This window comes from Gekko japonicus, unplaced genomic scaffold (genome assembly GCF_001447785.1).
Source record: "Gekko japonicus isolate JY-2015 unplaced genomic scaffold, Gekko_japonicus_V1.1 scaffold3720, whole genome shotgun sequence".
Lineage (NCBI taxonomy): Eukaryota > Metazoa > Chordata > Lepidosauria > Squamata > Gekkonidae > Gekko > Gekko japonicus.
Window position 1 is genome coordinate 66,067 of NW_015173251.1, and position 22,766 is coordinate 88,832.

General features: G+C 46.4%; 1 protein-coding gene across 1 annotated transcript in view; it reads left to right on the forward strand.

The window, feature by feature from the left end:
• The window catches only part of LOC107120148 (pre-mRNA-processing factor 17-like), a 58,622-nt gene extending 37,651 nt beyond the window's left edge, over positions 1-20,971 (forward strand). The window contains exons 2-7 of the mRNA XM_015422794.1: positions 8,320-8,631; positions 11,076-11,191; positions 11,424-11,557; positions 16,836-16,912; positions 18,035-18,179; positions 20,273-20,971. Of these exons, the coding sequence (XP_015278280.1) occupies positions 8,320-8,631; positions 11,076-11,191; positions 11,424-11,557; positions 16,836-16,912; positions 18,035-18,179; positions 20,273-20,450 (962 nt within the window). The 3' untranslated portion in view covers positions 20,451-20,971. The remainder of the gene's footprint in view (positions 1-8,319; positions 8,632-11,075; positions 11,192-11,423; positions 11,558-16,835; positions 16,913-18,034; positions 18,180-20,272) is intronic.
• The last annotated feature ends 1,795 nt before the right edge of the window (positions 20,972-22,766 follow it).

Here is a 22,766-nt window from a genome sequence, read left to right on the forward strand (position 1 = left end):
AGGATAACGAAACCTCGTTAGAGAAAGACATATCTTCTTTAATTCTCCAGTGAATAACAAATCATAAAGGTGTTTTCTTTGAAGTAAATTGGTCTCAAGTTTTTCTTTCTGATGGTACAGCGCTCAATGGACTGTTTCACTCAAGGTTTCATCAGATGAAACCTCGAGCAGTGGGCGGGGCTTGTTGCATGTGCCCGCCCCCTGGACTCTTTACTGCCGGAGCCCCGCTCCTGTGCGCTCCTGCAGGAAACGACCCCTGCTTATGGAAGTGCTTTTGGTTCATGTGAAAGGGTTCTCAGTATGGTGGAGAGTGCCATCAAGTCCGAAGTGACTTAAGGCACCCCTGTAGGGTTCTCTAGGCAGGTGAAGTTCAGAGGTGGCTTGCCATTGCCTCTGCCTCTGCATCATGAGGCTCGACTTCCTTGGCGGTCTCCCATTCAAATTCTAACCAAGGCTGACCCTGCTTAGCTTCTGAGATTGGGCTCCCCTGGTCCACCCAGTTCAGGCCTCACACACAGAACATACATGAAGTCCAGTGTATACAAGTAGTGTTCCCTCTAAGCTGAGTTAGTGTGAGCTAGCTCACAATTGTTTAGCCTCCAGCTCACACATTTTTCTCTTAGCTCAGGAAGGGATGGCTCCAGAGCAAACTAATTTATGCAGTAGCCAAATCGCTCCCTCACAACTTTAATGCCAGCAGCTCACAAAGTAGAATTTTTGCTCACAAGACTCCACAGCTTAGAGGAAACATTGTATACAAGCTGTGTGTACTCGGGACTGTCTTATTTGGGTGTAAATGATATTGGGAGTAAAGGTGACTCAAAGCCAAACTAAACAAGATGGCGTTCTCGTGGCCACCACGAGGACACCACTGCCATTTTAAAATGTTTTTAAGATGGTGGCGTCCTCATGGCGGCCACAAGGATGCCATCTTGTTTAGTTTGGTTCTCAGCATACGTGGACACTGGGGTGTGAGTGCGCGCGCTACGTTTTCTGCCTGAATTTGAGCCAGATGGCCTGTGTATGACAATCTTCTTACTGAAGAAGGTGCCTCTCCTTGTCTAAGACGGGTGTTCCAGTGACTCCTTCTTCTCTTCTCCATGTGGTCTTGGTAAGACGTCCCTGTCCTTGTCTCCCGTGGGAGGCCATACTGGCAGGTTAAAATATGCATGACCAAGCCAGACTTGCATTCGCCAGATGCCAGACAAGCTAGCCGGTTGTTGATTGATTGATTAAATGTATATCCCGCCCTTCCCAAAACGGGATCAGAGCAGGTGACATCAGGGTACATGAACAATTAAAACCAAATTACTATAGTTAATTCTTAAAACAGCTAAAGACAATTAAACCGTTGAAAGATGGTGAAATAAACAATAGCGGTTCAACCCCCCTCCCATAAGCCAGACTGATGGGTAGTTGGAGTCACACCAAGCTCATATAGCACCAGGTCTCCACATGGGGCAGACGGTCACAACAGCTTCTATGCAGGGAGGCCTAGTTGGGTGTCCACTGCTTCAACCGAAGGCCTGGCGGAACAGCTCTGTTTTACAGGCCCTGCGGAACTGTAATAAGGAAAAGGAAATGCCAGATCAGGCCGCTGTCTACTTTCTACCACAATGGACATCAACCTACTTCAATCAAGACAAGTTTCATCTTTTTTCTAATGTCATTTGCCTCTCGCATGTTCAGAGTACGTCAGCCCACATTTCCCCTAACTGCGAATATTTGGTATAGTCACCAATAAATATCCCCAATCGATGCAACCTGTAAATTCCTTCCACGTTACAAGTTTTCATCAGGGGAGAAGGCACTTCCCAAAGCACTTTTGAGAACAACCTCTGAGAAGGCCAGTGTGGCACAGTGGGGTTAAGACGCAATGCTCCCTCTAAGCTGTGGAGTCTGTGAGCAAAAATTGTACCTTGTGAGCTACTGGCATTAAGGTCGTGAGCGAGCAATTTTGGCTGCTGCATAAATCAGTTTGCTCTGGAGCCATCCCTTCCTGAGCTAGGACAGAAATGTGTGAGCCGGAGGCTAAAAAGCTGTGAGCTGGCTCACACTAACTCAGCTTAGAGGGAACACTGGTTAAGAGTGGCAACTCTAGTCTGGAGAATAAGGTTTGATTCCTGACTCCTCCACATGAAGGCTGCTGGGTGACCTTGGGCCAGTCCCAGTTCTCTCAGAACTCTCTCAGCCCCACCTGCCTCATAAGCTGCCCATTGTGGGAATATGATCATAAGCTGCTTTGTATAAAAACCTACTCTTCTAAATTAGTTCACAAAAATTACGGCCATGAAACCTCTTCACTTTCAGTCCCTTTCCCTCTCCCTATGGGGCCACCCTGTTAAACCGTGGCAGAGGAGAAAGGCAGGGAGAGGGGAGAATGAGGTGTAGCAGTAAGCTGCCCTGTGAAAGTGAAACTCAACTCTTCCCTGTCCCCATGGTGGCAACGGAACGTTCACATGGACGGTCTCTGGATTCCCCTTTGATCCAGATGGAAACAGGCTTATTTTCCCCCCCATGGGTTAAAGAAGGAAGCCTCAGGAACATCACAAATTGGGTTTCTTCTGCGCATGAGATCATGAGGATGTTCCCCAGTTTGGTGTAGTGGTTAAGAGTGGTGGACTCCAATCTGGAGAACTGGGTTTGATTCCCCACTCCTCCACAGGGAGCTGCTGGCATGACCTTGGGTCAGTCACAAGTTCTCTCAGAGCTGTTCTCCAAAGAGCTCTCTCAACCCCACCTACCTCACGAGGTGCCTGTTGTGGGGAGAGGAAGGGAAGGAGATTGTAAGCCGCTCTGAGACTGAGTGAAGGGCGGGGTATATATCCAATCTCTTCTTCTTTGATGCAGGGCTTCCTGCTACTCATGCAGGGAAAAACAGGAAGCTGCCTGACTAGCCAACTGAAGAGTTCATTCGGTGATATGCCCTCTGGTTTTCCTTGCTGCACAGGAAAGCGACTTCCTCCTTCTTCTCACCCTGAAACCAAACAGCAGCTCTTCCTCAAAGCAAAGTAGGGTTGACAGCTCTGCACTGGGAAATACCTGGAGGTTTTACGGGTAGAGCCTGGGGAGGGCAGGGTTTGGGAAGGGAACCCAGCAGGGTACAATGCCATAAAGTCCAGCCTCCAAAGCAGCCATTTTTCTCCAGGGGAACTGGTCTGGAGAGCAACTTTAATAGCAGGAGCTCTCCAGGTACCACCTGGAGGTTGGCAACTCTACAAGGAGGTTATCCCGCTGTAGTGTATTCAAAGCTGCCTTGAATGCATGATATGTTGTGAAACATCTAATTGAAATGTAATGTAAAGCTTCATCCTGGGCTAGGATCCAAATCCATCCAATCGTGTTACTAGCCCATGAAGCACCTAACCAATCACTTTCAAGCAAGCTCCCTGAGCGGGAACATCCGTGATTGGTCCTTATGTGAACAACCTTATTGGTTGGTATTTGTACAGTGGGTGTGGCTACATTATCCGGGAATGTTTAAAAGCAGGACAGCTGCAATGTAAAGGCTGTTCTGGCTATCAGATGCTGATCTGTGTTGGAGTTGTGTTCGAGTTGAAGAATAAAGTTGTGTTCTTGCTGAATCACTCTCCGACTTCTTTGTTAAGTGAGCGACTTAACACCCGCCCTCTTTGGTGCAGAGGGTGCTTCAGGAACGCCAAGGAGGCATCATCTTTCCGTTGGTACCGGGTTCCATTCAGAGACAGCAGACTCTGGGAGGAGGAAGACTCTGGGGTTCTGAGCGGCCATTTTGTGGTGTGGCCCACAGCCATTTCTCAAAATTCTTTAAGTCCCCACAGCCTCAACAGTGTTGTAGGTCTCTGCTGAACACTCTTATTCTGGAAATAAATTTGACCATAAGAGGTTTCCTCATATACCCGAATTTGTTAAGCTGGGCTCACTTGTAAACTTACTGTTATTGGGACCGAGGCCAGCCCCATCTCGTCCAGTCTCAGCAGCTAAGCAGGGGTCGCCCCAGTTAGCACTTGGACTGGAGACCATTAAGGAAGTCTAAGCTCGCTGTACAAAGGCAGGCAATGGGAAACCATTTCTGAGTGTCTCTTGCCTGGAAAACCCTGCTGGGTTCCCATATACTGTCTGTGACTTGATGGCAACTTACAAAAAAAAATCCCCCATAACTCCATGCTTTCCTCCTCCCTAACATAAAATGCAAGAATGCCACATGGCACGTCACAATCCTAGGCCTATAGTAGTGTGGCCTACAGGCTCTAGGGAGGCCTAGTGGCTCCAGGGAAGCCTGTATCAGAGTAGATATCAGGTCCTATGTTTCCAAGGTCTCCTTTCGACCCTGTGATTGGCTAATGGGATTTGGAGGGAAAACGTACCCTAATAGAGGGTGTTGCTTGAGAAGAAGTGGTAAAAGGCCTTGCCCAAAGTGGGGGGTGGTCCACTCCTAGGAAGCTGAGCTAGTGAGAAGCTGCTGCAGATGGAGGGATCCCTCATCCAAAGGGGGGGGGAGTTAGCTTGAGGCTGAAGACCTAGAGAAGGCTAGGTAACAGTATAGTCAGATGTGTTAGGGTTTCTTATTTTTCTGGTTTACCCACCTTTACTGTGCTCATTTTCCCTACGTTACTGAACTACAGTTGTTATTAAATCTCTTCAATACTCTGCCTGGGTCCTCACACCCCATTTGGTCACTCATAAGGAGGAAACGTCTGGAAAAGGGGTGGATAAAGGGGTAGGGTGGGTGCTCTGGGCCCTCTGGAGGAGACCCATACCAGAGTGGTGGCAGCCATTCAGGGCCGGCTCACTCACTAGGCGAACTATGCATTCGCCTAGAGCGCGCCAGCCCTTGGGGCGCCAAACTGCCCCCACCAAAAGCCCCCCGCCATTGCATTTCCACGGCTGGGTGACCCCCGCCGCTGCTGCCCACTGCCTCTTTGGCCGGCTAACCTCTCCCTGCCTGCCCCCTTGGCTTCCCAGTGGAGTGTGAGCGCTTCTCCTCCTCCTCGCACCCGGGGACTGGCAGCTGAAGCAGCAGCAGCAGGGCCAGGGGAGCGATGGCTTGTGAGCGCCCCGCCGGTCAGCTTCTTCTTTGGGCACCCTGACGAGGAGCACCAAACTGCACCTGCCCCCACCAAAAAAGCCCCCCCACTGGCTCTGACCAGGTGGCCGCCACCTCTTTGGCCAGCTAACATCTTAGGAGGAGGAGCAGCAGCATGGAGGGGGGGGCAGAAGTGGAAATTGGTGGGCGCTCGGGAGGGGGCGCCAGAAGGGATCCTCGCCTAGGGTGCAAAATAAGCTGGGGCCGGCCGTGCAGCCATTAGAGAGCTTTTCTAGCCGCTGCCCGCAATGGCATTAATGCTAAACAAGTTCACAGTTTATTTTTCATGCTTATATATAAATAGTTAGCATCCCTTAGCAACAGGTTGCCTTTCCTGGATGATGTAGAAGCAAACCCAAACTGACTACGGAGCACTCTTGCCCTGAACCTCCTCCCCCACCCACTCCTCTCATTCAGCCTCATGAATCACCAGCAACAGAACCCTCACCCACTTTGGGGTCCTGACCCACAGTTTGGGAATCGCTGCCCGAGACCCACTCAGACCCTGTCAGTATTACCTACTCTGGCTGGCATCAGCCGACAGGAGAGAAAGATCACAAGGTTAGAACTTGGGCCCTTTTGTATGCCAAAGTATGTGCTCTGCGTAGGCTTGCCAACCCCCAGGTGGGGCCTGGAGATCTCCTGGAATTATAACTGATCTCCAGATTTATTTGAGAGAGCTTTTCTGCACAAGCAATAGAGTTGCACTGTACTAAATGATTCACAAAGTTACGTAGGTAAGTTATCAGGGACTTTGGTCTATGCCACTGTTATTCGTGGAGGATAAGGGTATCAGTCGCTACTAGCCATGGTGACTGAGGGGAACCTCCACATTCAGAGGCACTAATCCTCTGAATCCCAGAGCCAGGAGGCGACCTCAGGGGAAGGCCCCTCAGCCTCTATGCCCTGCTGTTAGCCCTCCAGAGGAACTGGTTGGCCACTGTGTGAGACAGGGTGCTGGGCTAGATGGACCATTGGCCTGATCCAGCAGGGCTCTTCTTATGGACTTATGTACTGCATTTAGCTTCCTGAAACTAGGATCCCTACTATGTGATTTCTATACCAGTTAATGTGTCATCTTAAGACTTACGGTTTTGCTTCAGTTCTGCTTTTGGATTTCTGATTGGTTCTGCAACCCTAACCCTATTGCACCGTTCTGTGAATGCCCTATCCTGTCGATTGCATTGACTCACTCTGTGTAATCCGCCCCCAGTCCAAGTGAGAAAGGTGGACTATACGTGACATAAATAAATAAATAAAAAACAGAGAGATCAGTATCACCGGAGGACATGGATGCTTTGGAGGACAGACCCTGTGGCACTATACGCCAAACACCACACCCTCCCCGGGCTCTTCCCTGAGAACTCCAGGAATTTCCCAACATAGAATTGGCAACCCGAGCTCTTTCTAAAGGTGGTGACTTCCCACGACACCATCGCTTCCCATCTCCGACCGCAAGACTTGCCCTTTTTAAAGGAAGCAATTCTACGTTTTCTAGTGAGCGAGCGCCACCGAACTCAACGGGACTCGTTTTGAGTAAACGCATTTAGGGTCTGCCTCTGAGGAGCACTCGTAAGGCAATATTAATAACTACTTAAACACATCAGCATGCTCACAAACTCTCGGAAGACCCATCTCTTCAAAAATATGTGTCTTTAATTGTATTCTACCGAATGGCTTGTTGGCAGCCCCGCAAACATTATCACTGCAGCGCCCAAGCAACCGACTCCAAAGTAAGCCCAGGGACATGCGTGCTTAGTAATGTATATTTACAGATACACCAGCCATGGCAGTAACTGTTTCACTGTAGAACTGGCTGTGAAAAAAACGACAGCCGTTCCTTTGAATTAATACAATACGCTGCACTAATTATGACACCAGAAAGAATCAGAGAACATAGGGATTTTTTTTTTTGCCAAAGACCAAATGAAGCGAACAGCTTGGATTCCAGAGGCCCCACGTGTAACACGACTGATGCGTAGAAACCTGGCATGCAGTGTTCTCTATGAGAAACTTACAAAAAATAAAATAAAATATAAAATCTGTTTATTTGAAGAAGAAGGAGGGAAAAAAGAGAAGCACGCAAATAAAGGAACAGATGCATTTTCGCAACTTCAACATAAAAGGAAATCCGCCTGGAGAGCAGAAAAAACATTTTGGGGTTTGTTTGTTTTTTGCTTCCCCCAAACCGGAAGGTGGCTCCTGCTTGCAAAAACCCACAGACTGTGCAAGAAGAGCCTCCGTGGTGTTGGAATGGTTCCAGAGAGGCAGCGGCTCAGAGGTCTGGCTGCAGCACGGCTCTGCTGCCCTGGGCTGCCGGTAGAGCAGCCCCGTCCCACAGCAGTCCCCGTGGCTTCCCACTGCCAAATGAAGTGGCTTCGGAGGGAGGGAAGCCTAAAGAGCCAAAAGCTTGTCCGCTTGGGCACCCTTCAACTCCACTCACCCTTGCAGCCGGTCCCACCGAATCCCGTGTTGCTCTTCTTTGCAGCAGGGGACCAAATCCACTTCTCACACACACACCCCCTTGCATTCTCACACCAGAGCCACTCTCCATTATTTTCTATAGGACTACTCTCAGAAAAAAGTTCAGCACACCTTGCCATCGTATTCAGTTGGAGCTGCAGCTATGAGAAAGTTAAGAACACCTGGCAACGGATGCGGCTGATTTGTACCAGTTTGTATTCATGGCACACCACATTCCTCCACTCTACACCTCTTTCGTTCCCTATGGGACTACTCCACAGTAAACGAAGATGACAGCAGTAGCCTGCCTGGGTGTGTGTGTGTGTGTGGGGGGGGCGCATTTGGTCCCAAGGCTCCGCCCTGGGCAGTCCTGCCGAATTCAGCGGGGAGTTACTCCTAAGTAAGGGCGAAGAGGATCTGAGTCTTCAAGACGCTCCCGCAGCAAGGGGTTAAGTCCCGCAGGGCGGCGCGCAAGGGAGCCGTTCCGGAGTCTGCATGGCAAGCTTTCCGCTCTGCAAAGCGACGGCTTAACCCGCTCGGGGACAGCAAGAGAGAGGGGCCGGGGGCCGGATCCGGCGAGAGTTGGATCGCGCTCTCCCCCCCCCCCAACCGGGCTCCAGAAAAGGGGAGGGGCCTCTGCGGCCGGTCTCCTCCGCAATTGGGGAAGGCGGGCGAGGGGGGAGGCCGGGCCTCGCTTCGGTGTCAACCCACCGCCCGGCCCCCACCCCATGCCTGTGCGCTCTCCGTGCTGTCTGCCCGCCCCGCTCCCCACGCCTCCTGCCCGGTTCCAGAGGCTGTACATAAACACAGCCCCGCTCGCTGCCAGTGCCTGGCCGCTGCCGCCGGGAGAGGGAGGGGCAAAGAAGGCGCTTCCCCCCCTCCTCACTCCGCCACCGTCAGCCAGCGGGCCAGCCTCGGACCGGACGGCGCCCAAGGGAAGCGAGTGGTCAGAGCGCCGGGCGAGCAGGAGGACCCTGACGGGATCGCCATGGCCTTAGCTGACAGCGCTCGGGGGCTGCCCAATGGGGGCAGCGGGGGAGCCCTGCACGGCGGTGCCCACTCTCAGCACCAGCAGCCCGAGCCGGTGGCGTCGGCGGGCAGCGGTGTCGGGAGATCGTGGAGCTGAACGTGGGTGGGCAGGCGTACCTGACGCGGCGCGGGACGGCGCTGTTGGTGCCGGGCTCGCTGCTGTGGCGCATGTTCTTGCAGGCCGACGCTTCAGCGCTGCCCCGGAAGCAGGGGGCGGGGCTTTGTTGTGTGCCCCATCCCTCACCCCGGGGGGACGACGTTCCCTCGCGTTCCCCCCCGAAACGACCCCTGGTTGCATCCAATCCATACTTATCAAAGAGTCATGACTGGCTCCAGTTCCATGTTATGCTTACAGGTTGGCCAAGCAAAGATTGTTATAAAATTGCCCTGGCAAAACTGGATGACCCTCAGAAATGTAGCCAAATGTAGCCACTTCACTGAATGTATTAATAATAGATCTAATCTGTCTGGCAAATACAGATATAAAGTCCTATTACCACCATACAACATGCTAAACACAAACACTCACACTATGGTACGCACTATGTTAATGTTGTGATTCCTTTATTGGATATCCAAAGTGGGGAGGGAATAAGTGTAGTCATAGGTGCATCCTAAATAATGTAGCTTCTGTGTTCTCCCACCATCAAATTCTGTCCCAGGCTTTAGAGGAAATCACACAAGTGCCTTGTGGGAGTAAGGAGAAATGAGCAGGTTTCTAACGAGTGCTACAGCTGAAGCCATGTCATGTCATCTAGTCCTACCTTCTCCATCCACAGTTGTATGATACTGTTGTAGTACAGATAGGCAGTTCTGTCAAAATTGGGGGGGGGATTTAGTCTCAGCCTCCTTGTTTAGCGGTACTGTTATGAATAGTGTCATTTTTTTTCAGTGTTGTCAATAATGGCCATATTTTTATCTATTTTCTGTGCCTTGTTACAGTAACAGACTGGATTCTGATGTTGATTAAACTCTGGTTGAGTGTGATATCGGAATATTGGCCATCCCACACTCTGGTCAGTAGGAAGGCCACAAACTACTGTTAACCAATCCCATCGTGGCTTGTGAAGCCTGGTTGGCTGTTAAATCCAAATATAGGAATCCTTGTTTAAGCTACCAATCCTGGCGTGTTTGGTAGCTTCACTCCCTAGGACACTGTTTGAGCTGCAGAGCGTTAAAAACAACAACAAAACCCTGTCTCCTGTCTGACTGGTAGCAGAAAAAACGTACAATCTGAGTGGCATAGTTGGTTTCAATCATCTGTTGGTAGTTCGTTAAGCATAGTTTAAACTAACTGCACTTATGGTGTTGGGATGTGGCCACAGACTCCCCCCAAATGTCACAAAGTAGTGAAAAGCACTTTTTTAAATGACTAGGTACTTTTTATTTGTGAGGTTTATCTTGTCACGTGAGTCTGTAAACCCTCAGGGCAATTTCCATAATAGAAAGTAACCTTGGATAGCTCTGCAAAGCCAGTTGTGTTGAATCAGTCATTCAGTAGCAGAGTAAAATAATAAATATTATAAAATTATAACAATATAGAAGAAGAAGAAGAGGAGATTGGATTTATACCCCGCCCTTCACTATCGAAAGGTGTCTCAGAGCGGCTTACAAACTCCTTTCCCTTCCCCTCCCCACAACAGACACCCTGTGAGGTAGGTGGGGCTGAGAGAACTCTTGACAGAAACTGCTCTTTTTCAATATAAAATTATCTACATAGAACCTCACCAAACATCATTTGTCCTAATATATCCAACAGTTTAAAAGTTAGAATCTGAGTAAATTATACACTGAACTTTATCTCGGCCTCTTTTTTCATTGCAGAGCACAGAAACTTTGCCACAGATACCGTAGTTCTTTGGTCAGCCTCTGCCATTAAGACTTTGAGTCTTCTGCCTAGAAAACAAGTTTTTTAAATCAACCAGCGCTGATTCCACTAAATCCAAGCATGCCTGTACATAGAATCTACAGTGGAAAGACGTGTGAACCAATGTTTCAATCAGGTTAACAGAGCAAGGACAAAATCTATAATTATATGGAAGGTTTTTGTATCTTCCTGAAAGGAATGCAGATGGTAGCACGTTAAATCTAGCCAGCATAAAGACATAGCTATATCAACACTAATGCTGATGTAGGATCATTGGAGCTAAGTTAAATAGTAGGGGAGAGCACAATACTGCAGGCTTTAAACTGTGTTTCTTGGAAGTCCATAGTATTTATATGGTCATTAATCACTAAACCAGCTTTACGTAACCCAATGTGTTTAAAAGTGGGGAGGGACTAAAAGTGGTCAACTCTTCATTTATTGGCTTAAGCCAAGTTGAAGTATAAGGATCAGTAATTAGGCGGTAAAGAAAATTGTTCTGATCACTGATGAACAAAAGTTGGATTCTAAATCAAAACGCTGCCAGCCAGGCCAAATGTATAAGTTACATAAGACCAGTTTCTTATTTAAGGGCCATAAGAGTGTGTGGATGTCTTGAATGGTGTCCCAGTCCATGATTGTCTTTCTCTTTAGGACAGTGTATTTCAAGGTTCACCAACAGAAAGGTTCCTTATTGTGTCAAATTCAATCCTGATGAAGATAAACAAAACCTTTTTGTCGCAGGAATGTCAGATAAGAAAATTGTTCAGGTAAGGCAGGCATTTCATGATCTTTACATAATTTTTTTAAGGAAGAGTGAATTAGTTTACCATTGACTAGAATGCCTTCAAGACACTTAAAATAACGATAGGCTGTTAATACTAGAAATCTGTGCTCAAATACTTGTTCTTCTGTTCCAGAAAATTTACAAAGCAATGCATGTCAGTTGCTTCTTGTTGTGTGAGGAATACATGGAACCGTGTTGTTCTGCTTATCTTGCAGTGGGATATTCGAAGTGGAGAAATAGTACAGGAGTATGATAGGCATTTGGGTGCTGTCAACACCATTGTGTTTGTGGATGAGAACAGACGATTTGTCAGTACATCTGATGACAAGAGTTTAAGAGTCTGGGAATGGTAAGTGGAACTCTGTGCCTGATAGTGGTTGGATGGGAGGAAGGAAGGATAAAACTGCCTGATTTAAATTGGTAGTAGTAGAATGAATTGGTCTTTTACTCACTTTCCCCCCTTGCTATGTTCATGATACCATATAGGTATCAATTTGGTTGAGACTGCTTTCTTGTGGGTTTGTCAAACAAGTGTGCAGACTGTGGTTGCTTGATTCTTGTGTCTTTGAAGCTAGTGCAGATGTTTAAGCATTCAGTTTAAGAGTCACTAGATCACATTCTGCCTTCCCCTCCCCTGCGCACATTCAAACATATACAGGTACATACTCATCCTTGCACCCTGGTTGGGGTTGTATTTGATGTTAGGTGGTTTCAATTGGAGTAACCTTATAATCAGAGTTGACAGTCATCAGAGTGTCATGTCCAACCACAGAAGAAAGAGAAAGGAAGCTTGCAATGCCAATGCTAACTTCCCTAGCCATTACAACTGCATGAGCCCTAAGATGAAATCTAGCAAATATACTGGTGGCAAAAAGTAAGGAGTGCGTGTTCCAGTGTCAGATTAGGTCTAAACAATGGGATCAGCCAACAGTGAATGCCAAGGCACAACAAGGCCAAGATGCTTTCATTTCCAGGGCTTAGATAGGAATATAGATATAATTCTGGTGGTCAGATCTCTTGGAAAAAAATTGAATCATTGCATTAAGTTACTGTCTTGTTGATTGTGCATTGTTAAGTTTTCAGTGCCATCCAAAAATTTGCACACCTAAAAATGACTGTCTTGAGCAGTATCACAGAATGAATGAAAATTCCAATAGAAAGTCTTTCGATCTCTTTGCTTCACTGAGGCATTTGAGCATGAAAAAATCTTCTAAGATCTTTTCTGCTTGGAGCTGGTCTTCTGTCTAGGTTTCTTGTTCTTGTATTAACCATGATTCTGGTTGTAGATATGTGTTGCGACAGTTAAAACTTTCATGGAATTGAATTCGATGCCACTGAGTTAAAATGCTTATATTAGATAACAGCATTGTTCAGTATTTTAGGCGAACTACCCTAACAGCATTTTTAGTAATCTTTAAAAAGTGACCTGTTAGTAGTTATTTATAAAGAAGATGACGTCTGAACCTCAAGAATTAATTTATTTGAAGCCAAGATTTCCCTTACCTTTGTTTTTAACTAATATGCCAGGTAAGGAAGATTTATGGATCCCCCTATTTGGGTATACACAGAGGAGTGGAGGAAAGGAAAGGAGCCCATGAGCTTAAGGTGACTGTTATGGAGGTGCAGTGTCTGGAAAAACTGTTAAACTGGAAGACAGAAAGTATATCATTCTATTTATTTATTTATTATTATTCAATTTATATCCCTCTCGAACCCTGAAGGGTCTCTGAGCGGCTTACACACAATCATTGGTTCCTAACTAAGGCCACAATTATACGGGGGGTGACTTCCTACCAGCACCCGGCAGCAGGGCTTGTTGTTGGAGTCTGGCTTCTTCCGGCGGCCTCGGATGTCGGCGCTCCACTTCCAATGTCCTGGGACATTATTCGATTTGCTATCCCACCCTAACCCCTAAGGGTCTCTGGGTGGCTTACAGAGAGTGCTAATCACATTTTACAGAATCTAACCTAGGGCCACAGACATACAGGGGTGGTGACTACCCTACCAGGCACCCTTTTTGCGGCGGATCTTCGGTTGTTGTCTTGTTCTTGTGGGCGGTAGTCGGCGGCGTCCTTTCTGGTCCTGGTCTTTGGAGTTCCCTTCTTCCGGCTGTAGCAATTCCATTTCCGGGCCAGGACCACTCGCACTTCCGCGCATGCTCCGCTGCGGCCTTTGTCCTGATGAGGCTCCGGCCTGCTGCGTTGCTCCGCCTCCGCGCCAGTTGGTGCGGCCTTCTTCGATCGCTTGCTCCTTGCCTCGCCAGCCACCATTTTTCTCCGTCGCCACCACTGTCACCACTGCTTCACCTCGCTGCTCACTGCTGCAACACAGGGACGGGTGCCCCCCCGCTCTAGTAGCAGGTACCCATTAATCGCCCTTTAATAGGCTTTCGAGCCATTGGGTGGGCGGGAGCTGGGACATAGGGCCGGGTGCATATTCAATGAATATAAAACATCTCTGTAATGTTTTTATGCAGAGTGGCCTATTACACGCCATAGGCTGAGATCCTACCTTGTTTGTGGGGAGAAACTTGAACCCAATTTGAGACTTGGGGATTCAGATCCCACCCTTACAGTGGATGAAGGTCACAAGCAAATCCAGATGTATTCTTTTAATTTATCTTCCTGATCAAATAAGTGGGCTATACCAGAATTCATTTATCACTTGCTGTAGGGAGGCAGGGAGCTTTGTACATTCAAGACTGAGGCTGAGTTGAGATTTTTTTTACTACAGAAAGTAACAAGTGAATAGAGCCTAAATCAGAGCTGTATTGAATAAACCCTATGTGATACCTGTATTGATCTTTAAGAAGCAGCAACTAAGTTACGTTGAATTTCACCTTTTTCTGAAAATGTCAGTGTCAAGGTTTCTCTCTCACCCCAGTCCAGGGATGGGAGTTAAACCAAGCATTCAGCAACAATTAAACAAACCCCAGGAGAATGTCTGTACACTCTCCCACCTCCTGCCTGATTTATCTAAGTGTGTCAGAAGTGTGTACCAGGGCTGCAAACAATTAATTAACACAGTGGTGGCCTCCTTAGGTGAACGGCTTAGACACAAGATTCAGTCTTAGAAATCAGGTTGCAACAGAGGAAACAAGTCCAGATAATATTGATGATATATTATCTTTATTCAGTGCACAAGCATGCATATAACATGAGACTAGCAAAAGATAAGAAAACAAATGATATCTATAGCTTGTTCAGCTCTAACTACACAATAGAGGTATTCCATAGTTACCAGGCTTTTAGAGGTCTCAAATGATTCAGTGTGCAAATAGTCCAAGGTCTCACCAAGGAATCTTGAAAAGGAACCCCATGGTGCTGTGGGCAGCTAAGGAACCCCATGGTGCTGTGGGCAGCTAAGTCCAGCTTGGCTCCTTGTAGGCTCATTCCATGTTAACAGTGCAGTTGACAAGCAAGCAACCCGTCCAGAAGAACTCTTTGTTTCCAGAGAGGAACTCCTTTTTCCCATATGGACTATTGCAGTTATACCCCCTTCCGTCACCACCAGATATGGCCATTTACCCAATAGTGAGAGAGTGGGGAGGCGTGTCCAATCTCTGGTTACCATGCATTGTCAGGCAAGGTATATTTTGATTGGCTAGGAGTTGGGCATCCTGTCTGCAGTTCAGTTACTCCCACTCCAGCCTCTTCAAGTGTCTATGTGTCATGTCAGGGAATGCTTTTGATGTGGTAATGTACTGGGCATAGCTCTTCCCATGCTTGGGAAGGCGCCTGCATGTCTCTCTACCCTAGCCTGGCCATCTGCTCAGGTGACAAAAATCTCACTGTGACAAAAATCTCACTGAAGTGTCACCAGCTAAGGCCATCTGGCCCAGGCAGGAAAAATTTCAGAAAAGACTTTTTCTGTACAGTCAGGACATAATACAATGAGATAAATTTGTCATGTATGCAATGTTATCAAAGTGCTTGGCACAAAGTAGATGATGTGGAGGAATAAGAGAATGATGCTACAATGTTGAACAAATGTTGTTACAGATACATCACAAGGATTTCCCCAAGTCTGACATTACATGGTTCATTCTCAGTAACTCAGTAACATGTTGTGCAGCTAGAGAGCCTCTTTCTGTGATGATTTTGAGATTATTCAGATGTGGTAGGCTAGGTGGATGAAGCAGATGCTTTGCCAATTAAGAGCTGTTGAGAGTGCAACCAGGGAAGAACTCAGCATGAGTCAAAAGACTGGTTGGAGCAGCCAGCAAAGACCTTTGTATGTGAGGTTCTACTTAATGCAGAAGATGGAAGCAGTTGAGGCATCTGAGTTCAGTCTTATTCAGTTACTCCAGTCCGTTGATTTCAGTGTGTTTAGGCTAGAGTAACTGTACAGGATTACACTGTTCATCTACTACAGCTGTGAAAAAAATGGAACACTTTAGTAGTTGACTTTGAACTTCTATCTATATATGCATGACTATACACATGAAGGAAGCAGCAGGGCCTGTTCTACTGTACCTGGATCCCACTGCAGCTAACTCTTCTCCTTCATCAAAGGAACATCAGAAAGAAGGCAGGAAAGAGCCGGAGCACACCATCATCCCCGGATTCAGTTCACTGCACTCACACACACACACACACCCAGCCAGCTGTGACTTACATGCAGGATTAAAATATAGTAAAAGCAGGGGTCATTTCGTAGAAAAAGAGGTGCAGGAGCTCATTAGCTTAACTCATTAGCATAACTTATTTGCATATGCCACACCTCCTGATATCACTGGAAGTGGGTCAGAAGGCAACACCCACTGCTCAGGCTACACTGGACTGGTTTGGATTGCTAGCTTTGGGGGGGGGGAATGCAGCTCTGTCCTTGCAGAGGAGGGAGAGCTTGTACCTAAATAAAACTTGGTCTTAAAAGTGCCACTGGACTGTTTTGGGCTGGGGGGAGCTCTGCAACTTACCTGGCTGCTTCTTGTTCTGCCTGAGGGCTGCTGGAAGCAGGGGGTGGGGCTTGTTGCATGTTCCCACCCCCTGGGCGCTTTACTGCTGGAGCTCCGCTCCTGTGCGCTCCTGCAGGAAATGACCCCTGAGTAAAAGGCTTTACAGCATTGTTCTGAAACTGATTATCACGTGCTGCTCTACCTGAAGCACTCGAGGGCTGTTTAAAATACTATTAACAGGCATTACAGTGTCATATAACCATGTTCAGGATTGTCAGTATCATTGTCCAAAATATATCCTTTATATTGAAGCATGAGGCAGGGGGGAAAGATGAAAAGAAATGCTTAGAAACAAAAACAGAGCTGGAAGGGAGTGCAGGAAATTCGCAACTTCCTACCCCGCTCCCCCCCTCCCCCCGTGACTTCTGCTCTATGCACAGAGGAAGGCAAAAAAACTTCCAGGATCCCTGGGACAATCTGGCCTGGAGGAAAATTCCTTCCTGACCCCAAAGTGGCGATCAGCATTACCCTGGGCACGTAAGAAAGGGCTTGTTAGCTACGACCAAATTAGACACTCAGATACTGGCCTCATGGGCTCCCATGCAGTAGGTCTGTCATCTAGACATGGTTCTTTGTACCATCAGTCCTTGGTTTTAACAGTGGGATATTTACACAGCTCAGTAATGTTTGCAGTGTTTGTCATTCATATACGTCTCTTTTTTTTTTACAGGGACATTCCAGTCGATTTCAAGTACATAGCAGAACCAAGTATGCACTCAATGCCAGCAGTGACTTTGTCTCCAAATGGTAAGCTTGCATATGTATCCTGTTAAGCCATTTGTTCTCTAAAATATTGTTTTTTAAGTCCTTAATGCCTTATATTTTACAGTCGTATGCTCCTTATTCAGAGTGTAAATATGGCAGAACAGCTGGATAGTTTACATTTCAGCAAGCTGGAAAACCTCTTAGAGACTCAATGCAAAGTCAGAATAAGCTCCTGGAGAAGAATGGGGGATTTTCCTGGCCTCACACTGAACCTCTAGCAGGTTCAACATGATGTGTATGAGTCCCTGCCTCCCTAGCCATGCTTGGCTTTGGAGGTGTTTGGAGCACCTCCAAAAGAGTAACATGATGTCACAGGAAAAGATCCTGCTCCTCCTCCTCAGTCAAGCACACACTTAGGTTGTCTGTCAAAACCAGCCAAAGTTTGAGGCCCCCTGGCAATTTCTTTTGTATGTTTGTGCTTTCCTTCCTAAGTTTTTAATGAGCTACCATCAGTGTTGTTTTGTTCTTTTAAAACATTAGTCTTTAGGAAGAAATTATTAATAGCCAGTTTGGATGCTATAAGTTTTTGGAGGGGTGCAAATGTACAGTGGGTCTGATAAGTTTTTAAGCAGAGGGAGCAGAGCTCTAGTTGTAATATCCAATACAATGCTGTCTTTATCTACCTTCTTGTCAGTCTCCACAACTGCTAGCTTTGAAACGCAGTCCCATCACAGCATCTTTCTCTGTGCTAGCTTCCCTCATCCTCTCTTCATGTTACCAGTCTTGAATCCATCATTATCCTCACCACCCCTCCTCCTTTTTGTTAACCATGGTTTCCTTTTATGTGGTTGGTTCTTTGGCACGTGCATTTTCAGTATTGCTCACTTCTGCAGTTGATGGGTTTAGCTTTTATACAGCTAGAATTTGTTTCAGCGTTAACAATTGAACTAGCAATGAAAGAGAACCTAGTAGGTAAGTGGTCTGGGTCAGCACGGTTCATACATTTTGCAGCATTTGACATCTTTTAAAGGACATACATTTAATCAGCATGTGGTGACAATCTGTAGTGATTCTAATAATTAATGAGTCAGAGTTGTACAATTCTAAGGGCAGGAATTTACTTCGAGGGAGCTGACCTCTGCATTGATATCTTTACTCTAACAGGAAAATGGCTGGCTTGTCAATCGATGGACAATCAGATTTTGATCTTTGGCGCTCAGAACAGATTCAGACTAAATAAAAAGAAAATTTTCAAGGGTCATATGGTGGCAGGCTATGCTTGTCAAGTTGATTTTTCACCTGACATGAGGTATGTTTCCTATAATTCATAAGTGGAGTACGTAATGTTCACCATTCCTATTGTGGTTTTCTAATCAAGTCTTGTACTCTATCGGGGGGGGGGGGGGGGGAGTCTCTGTGTAAACTGCCCAGAATGTACACTGGTCAGGTTTTTCCCCCCTTCAACAGAAACATTAATTTTGAATTTTGAGAGTGGATTGGAATTAAGGGACTTCCTTGCCATGAGATAGGAGTTGAGGCAGAGTTTAGATAACCCATGCTTTCCAAAATAGTTGCCAACATCAGCAACCTGAGCAGGTAATGTGCATATCGTGTCTCAGGTGAGCACACTAAGAATAGATTGGGGCCATTGGGTTAGCATAATGCAGGGGTCATTTCCTGCAGGAGCGCACAGGAGCGGAGCTCTGGCAGTGAAGAGCCCAGGGGGCAGGCACATGCAACAAGCCCCACCCCCTGCTCCCAGCAGCCCTCAGTCAGAGCAAGAAGCAGCCAGGTAAGTTGCAGAGCCCCCCACGCCCCCCCCCCCCCGCGGCAAAACAGTCCAGTGGCACCTTTAAGACCAAGTTTTATTCAGGTACAAGCTCTCCCTCCTCTGCGAGGACAGATCTGCACGTCCCGTCCCCCCCAATAGCTAGCAATCCAAAACAGTCCAGTGGAGCCTAAGCGGTGGGTGTTGCCTTCTGACACACTTCCGATGATGTCAGGGGGAGTGGCATATGCAAATAAATTAATCTAATGAGTTAAACTAATGAGCTCCTTCACCTCTTTTTCTATGAAATGACTCCTGGCATAATGTACTACAAAATCCATGAAGATAGATCCAGGTGGGTAGCTGTGTTGGTCAGAAGCAGCAGAACAAAGTTTGAGTCAAGTGGGACCTTTGGGACCAACAAAGTTTTATTCAAAGTGTGAGCTTTTGTGTGCAAAACACACTTCTTCAGACAAAACTGGAATAAAATTTTATTTTTATTTTATTTGTTATTCCAGTTTTATCTGAAGAAGTATGTTTTGCACACACAAGCTTACATTTTGGATAAAACTTTGTCTCAAACGTGCCTCTTGACTCAAACTTTGTCTATTACATGAATTTTGTAGAAAAATGTAGAACAGAAAGTAAATGGGGTAGAATTCCATGGACACAAGGATCACAGGTTTTTCTGTCTCCCCTGCAGCCCTTTCTGATCCCAGGAAAATGTATTCCAAAGGGTGCAGGACTGGCATGAACGTATAGCGACGTGGGTTAGGATGCTACAGTGAGGAGGAGAAAGGGGACAGCGTCGATCTCTTCTTTCTCTTTCTTCACTGAAGTGATACTGACAGGCAGGATGGCAGCTAGGTGGGAGTGGTGCCCCTCCCGAATCTGCAGCACACACCCCTTCTCCCACCCTCGCCGCTGGGGAAGGTGAGGCAAGCAAGCCCCACTGCCAGTGGACAGTGCGCGAGGGGAGAGGGCAGGCGAGGCCAGCCTGCTTGCCTACTGGTACTGGAGAGGCCTGGCCAGATGGGGGAGCCGCTGCCACTCCTGCTCCTCCTGCTCAGTGTGGGCAGGTGCAGAGTGGCCAGGGAGGGTAGGCAAGTGAGCCCTGCTGCCGGCAGGGGAGAGGGCGGGCTAGGCCAGCCGCTCCTGCTCCTCCTGCCCAGTCTGGCTGGGTGTGAAGCAACCAGGGAGGTGAGGGCTGAGGCGCTGCTGGTAGGTAGTGCACGAGGGGAGAGGGTGGGCGAAGCATTTCCTCTCCGGCTGTGTATGTTCTTGTGTGAGTGTCAATCCCAAAGCGTCCCATTTTCCTTTATTATTTGTGTGACAACAGAGGTGATGTCATGCTCCCTCAATGAAAACTGTCTAGGTACAGGGCTGCTGACTGTTGATATTTGTCCACTTCCCTCTCATCATTTTCAACATTCTGACCCCACATGCTTTCACAGTGGTGGCCTTCTGGGAAGGAGGAGGAGGGCTGGAAAGGTCCTGATGGATCGTGGGTTCCTGTCCATTGTTTCTAATATTCTGTTCTGCTTTTAGCATTAAACATATTTAATTTTGATTTTATAACCTTTTGCTTCCCAAACTAATCTTCAAAAATATTGCTTACTTTCTTTTTAAAACAGCTACGTGATATCAGGAGATGCAGATGGAAAACTCAACATCTGGGACTGGAAGACAACAAAACTCTACAGTAGGTTAAAAGCCCACGACAAAGTCTGCATTGGTGCAGTGTGGCATCCACATGAAACGTCAAAAGTGATCACATGTGGATGGGATGGTCTCATTAAACTATGGGACTGAAAGCTCTACTAAATTGTGTGCATACCATCTTGAAAATGCTCCAACGAAGACTTGGTGTGAAAGGGTTTCCCTAGGGAGGATTATGTCCTGTAAGAATCTGAAAATGGCCACATGAAAGGGACCGAAGTGGGAATTTTGAGATAATTTTTAGCTATTGAAAACAATTAAACTGGGATACTTCTCTATGATTGTCTAAAGAAGCTGAAATAAACACACAAGCAGGCTCTGCTCTGTTTGGTAAGTGCACGATTTGTAAGAGTACAGTTTTTCATATCTGTATTACATAGTAATATTTACCTGTTTATAAATACTACTTGGCAGTATTCTTCCGTTTCCAATTACATAAAGTATCACTGAGATTATGTTATATATAAGAGAAATTTGTTACCCAAAACTGTTGCTGTATTTAATAGAACTTATTAGTTGCATTAAAATGCACACAGAAACACAAACTTTGAGCAGTTTTTCATGTCCTCAATTCAGTTTCTGCATGTGGGAAAATTTTCTGCTAAATCCAACCTCCTTGCATAGGTACAGGGCATCTACATGCTGTAGTGCCCATGAAGTCCCTTCCCCAGCCTTCCTCTTTTGAGGTGGGGAGAACTCTGCCTAGGACTTTCTTCCCTATCATTCTGGTACACAAAAAGATTCCTATGCACATGTGTATTGGGATCTTTTGTGGGGAGGGGTACCTGTTTCAAAACCTCCTTGTCAATTTTCTTGATGATATAGGGTTCCCTTTTATAGCTATTCTTATTTATCTATTTGCTTTTTATAATTGAGAAATCCAAAGAACATTGTGTATAACCCTCTTAACAAATAAACCTCCAAATATTATTTCATTGTAAATGTGCCCCCCCCCCCAAATATTCATCCGGTGGGATTTGTGTAGAAGCAACTGTTAATGATTTGCAGCTTTTTATAAATGTACCCCAAAGAAGATGTAATTGGAAGCAGCAGCAGCAGCTTTATCACTTGTCCACCCACAATTTGTAAATAAATGGGCACTTTAATATCTATTTTTATTTTATAGAAATGTTTTGTGTGCTGAAATACTGTATATATGTCTCCATCTTTTTTACAGAAATTATTTTTAATAAATGTACTTTATGAAAAGACATACTTCAGTTTAACACAGCATCTTTAGCATTGTCCAGTCTGTTTTTATTAAATCTTTAGTCAGTGTGAGTTTATCTTTCTTTTATAATATTAAAATATTACAACAGAATTCCTCTTGTAATGAACATGTTTTTGCATTGGAGCTAGGCAGTTGCTACAGTTGCTTCCAGAAACTACAGTTGCTTCCATAGTTTTTTTCCTCGTGAAGATTAGCTCTTTGGCATAAACATATAAAACAGCCTGTTTTCTGATTGTGGGGATGCTTCATGAGAACCCACTACTTCCTAGTGCTTCCTACCACAGAAAAGCAACACATGCATCTTGGTACCCATAATTTTTTATGCTACTGCTGTTAGAGAATGAGCTTGATATTTGCTTTATGGACTATTTATTGCTACACACAATGGACTGTGCACACACACACAGGCTCAGAAAGCTGTATACTTTAAGTCACCTGTTGTGATACCACACATAGAAGGTGCCTGCACATGCTTTACATGTAAATAAGGTTTCAGCTACACAGTTGCCCAGCCTGGTGGAGAAGCACAAACCTCCATTATTGTGAGCAGTGGAACAACAACCTCAAGAAGAGACAGCCCCCATTGCAGAACTGCTTGTAGTCACGTACTACCCATTGCCTGCTTTGTTCCTGCATTGGTATTTCCTGCCATATGGACATTTGGTTATCAATAGAATCGCCAGCTTCATCAGCACTACAATGGAGCATCTTGACGCCTAGGTTTTCACACCTGTCCAGATGCCATAAGGTTTTAGGTTACAGTATTGGCCACCCCTTCAGGTAACCTCCCCTTCCCATAGGTAACCAATAGGATTGTTTTTGGGACGGACTAACAGGTAGGTGGGTCAAGAGGTTGGCACAGTTGCCACCCATCCCCTATAAAAGGGAAGGACCATACACCTGGCCCTTCCTAGCTAGCAATCTCTGCAACAACCACTGTCTGCTTTAACCCCTCTTAAATCCCACTTGCTATCCCCAACCCTTGTCTCTACTTTGATCTCTTGATCTGCAGTCAGAGACCCCCACACAGTCCGGCTAGTTCTGGTAGTGTTGATCCTTTTATTTTCCATTTCTTCCCATCCATTCTTCATTGGAACAACCAAGCTGCAAGACAGATAGGTATTGCCCACCATCACCCCTACCTGCTAATGCAAAAGTGCTTATTTCTTACTGTAAAT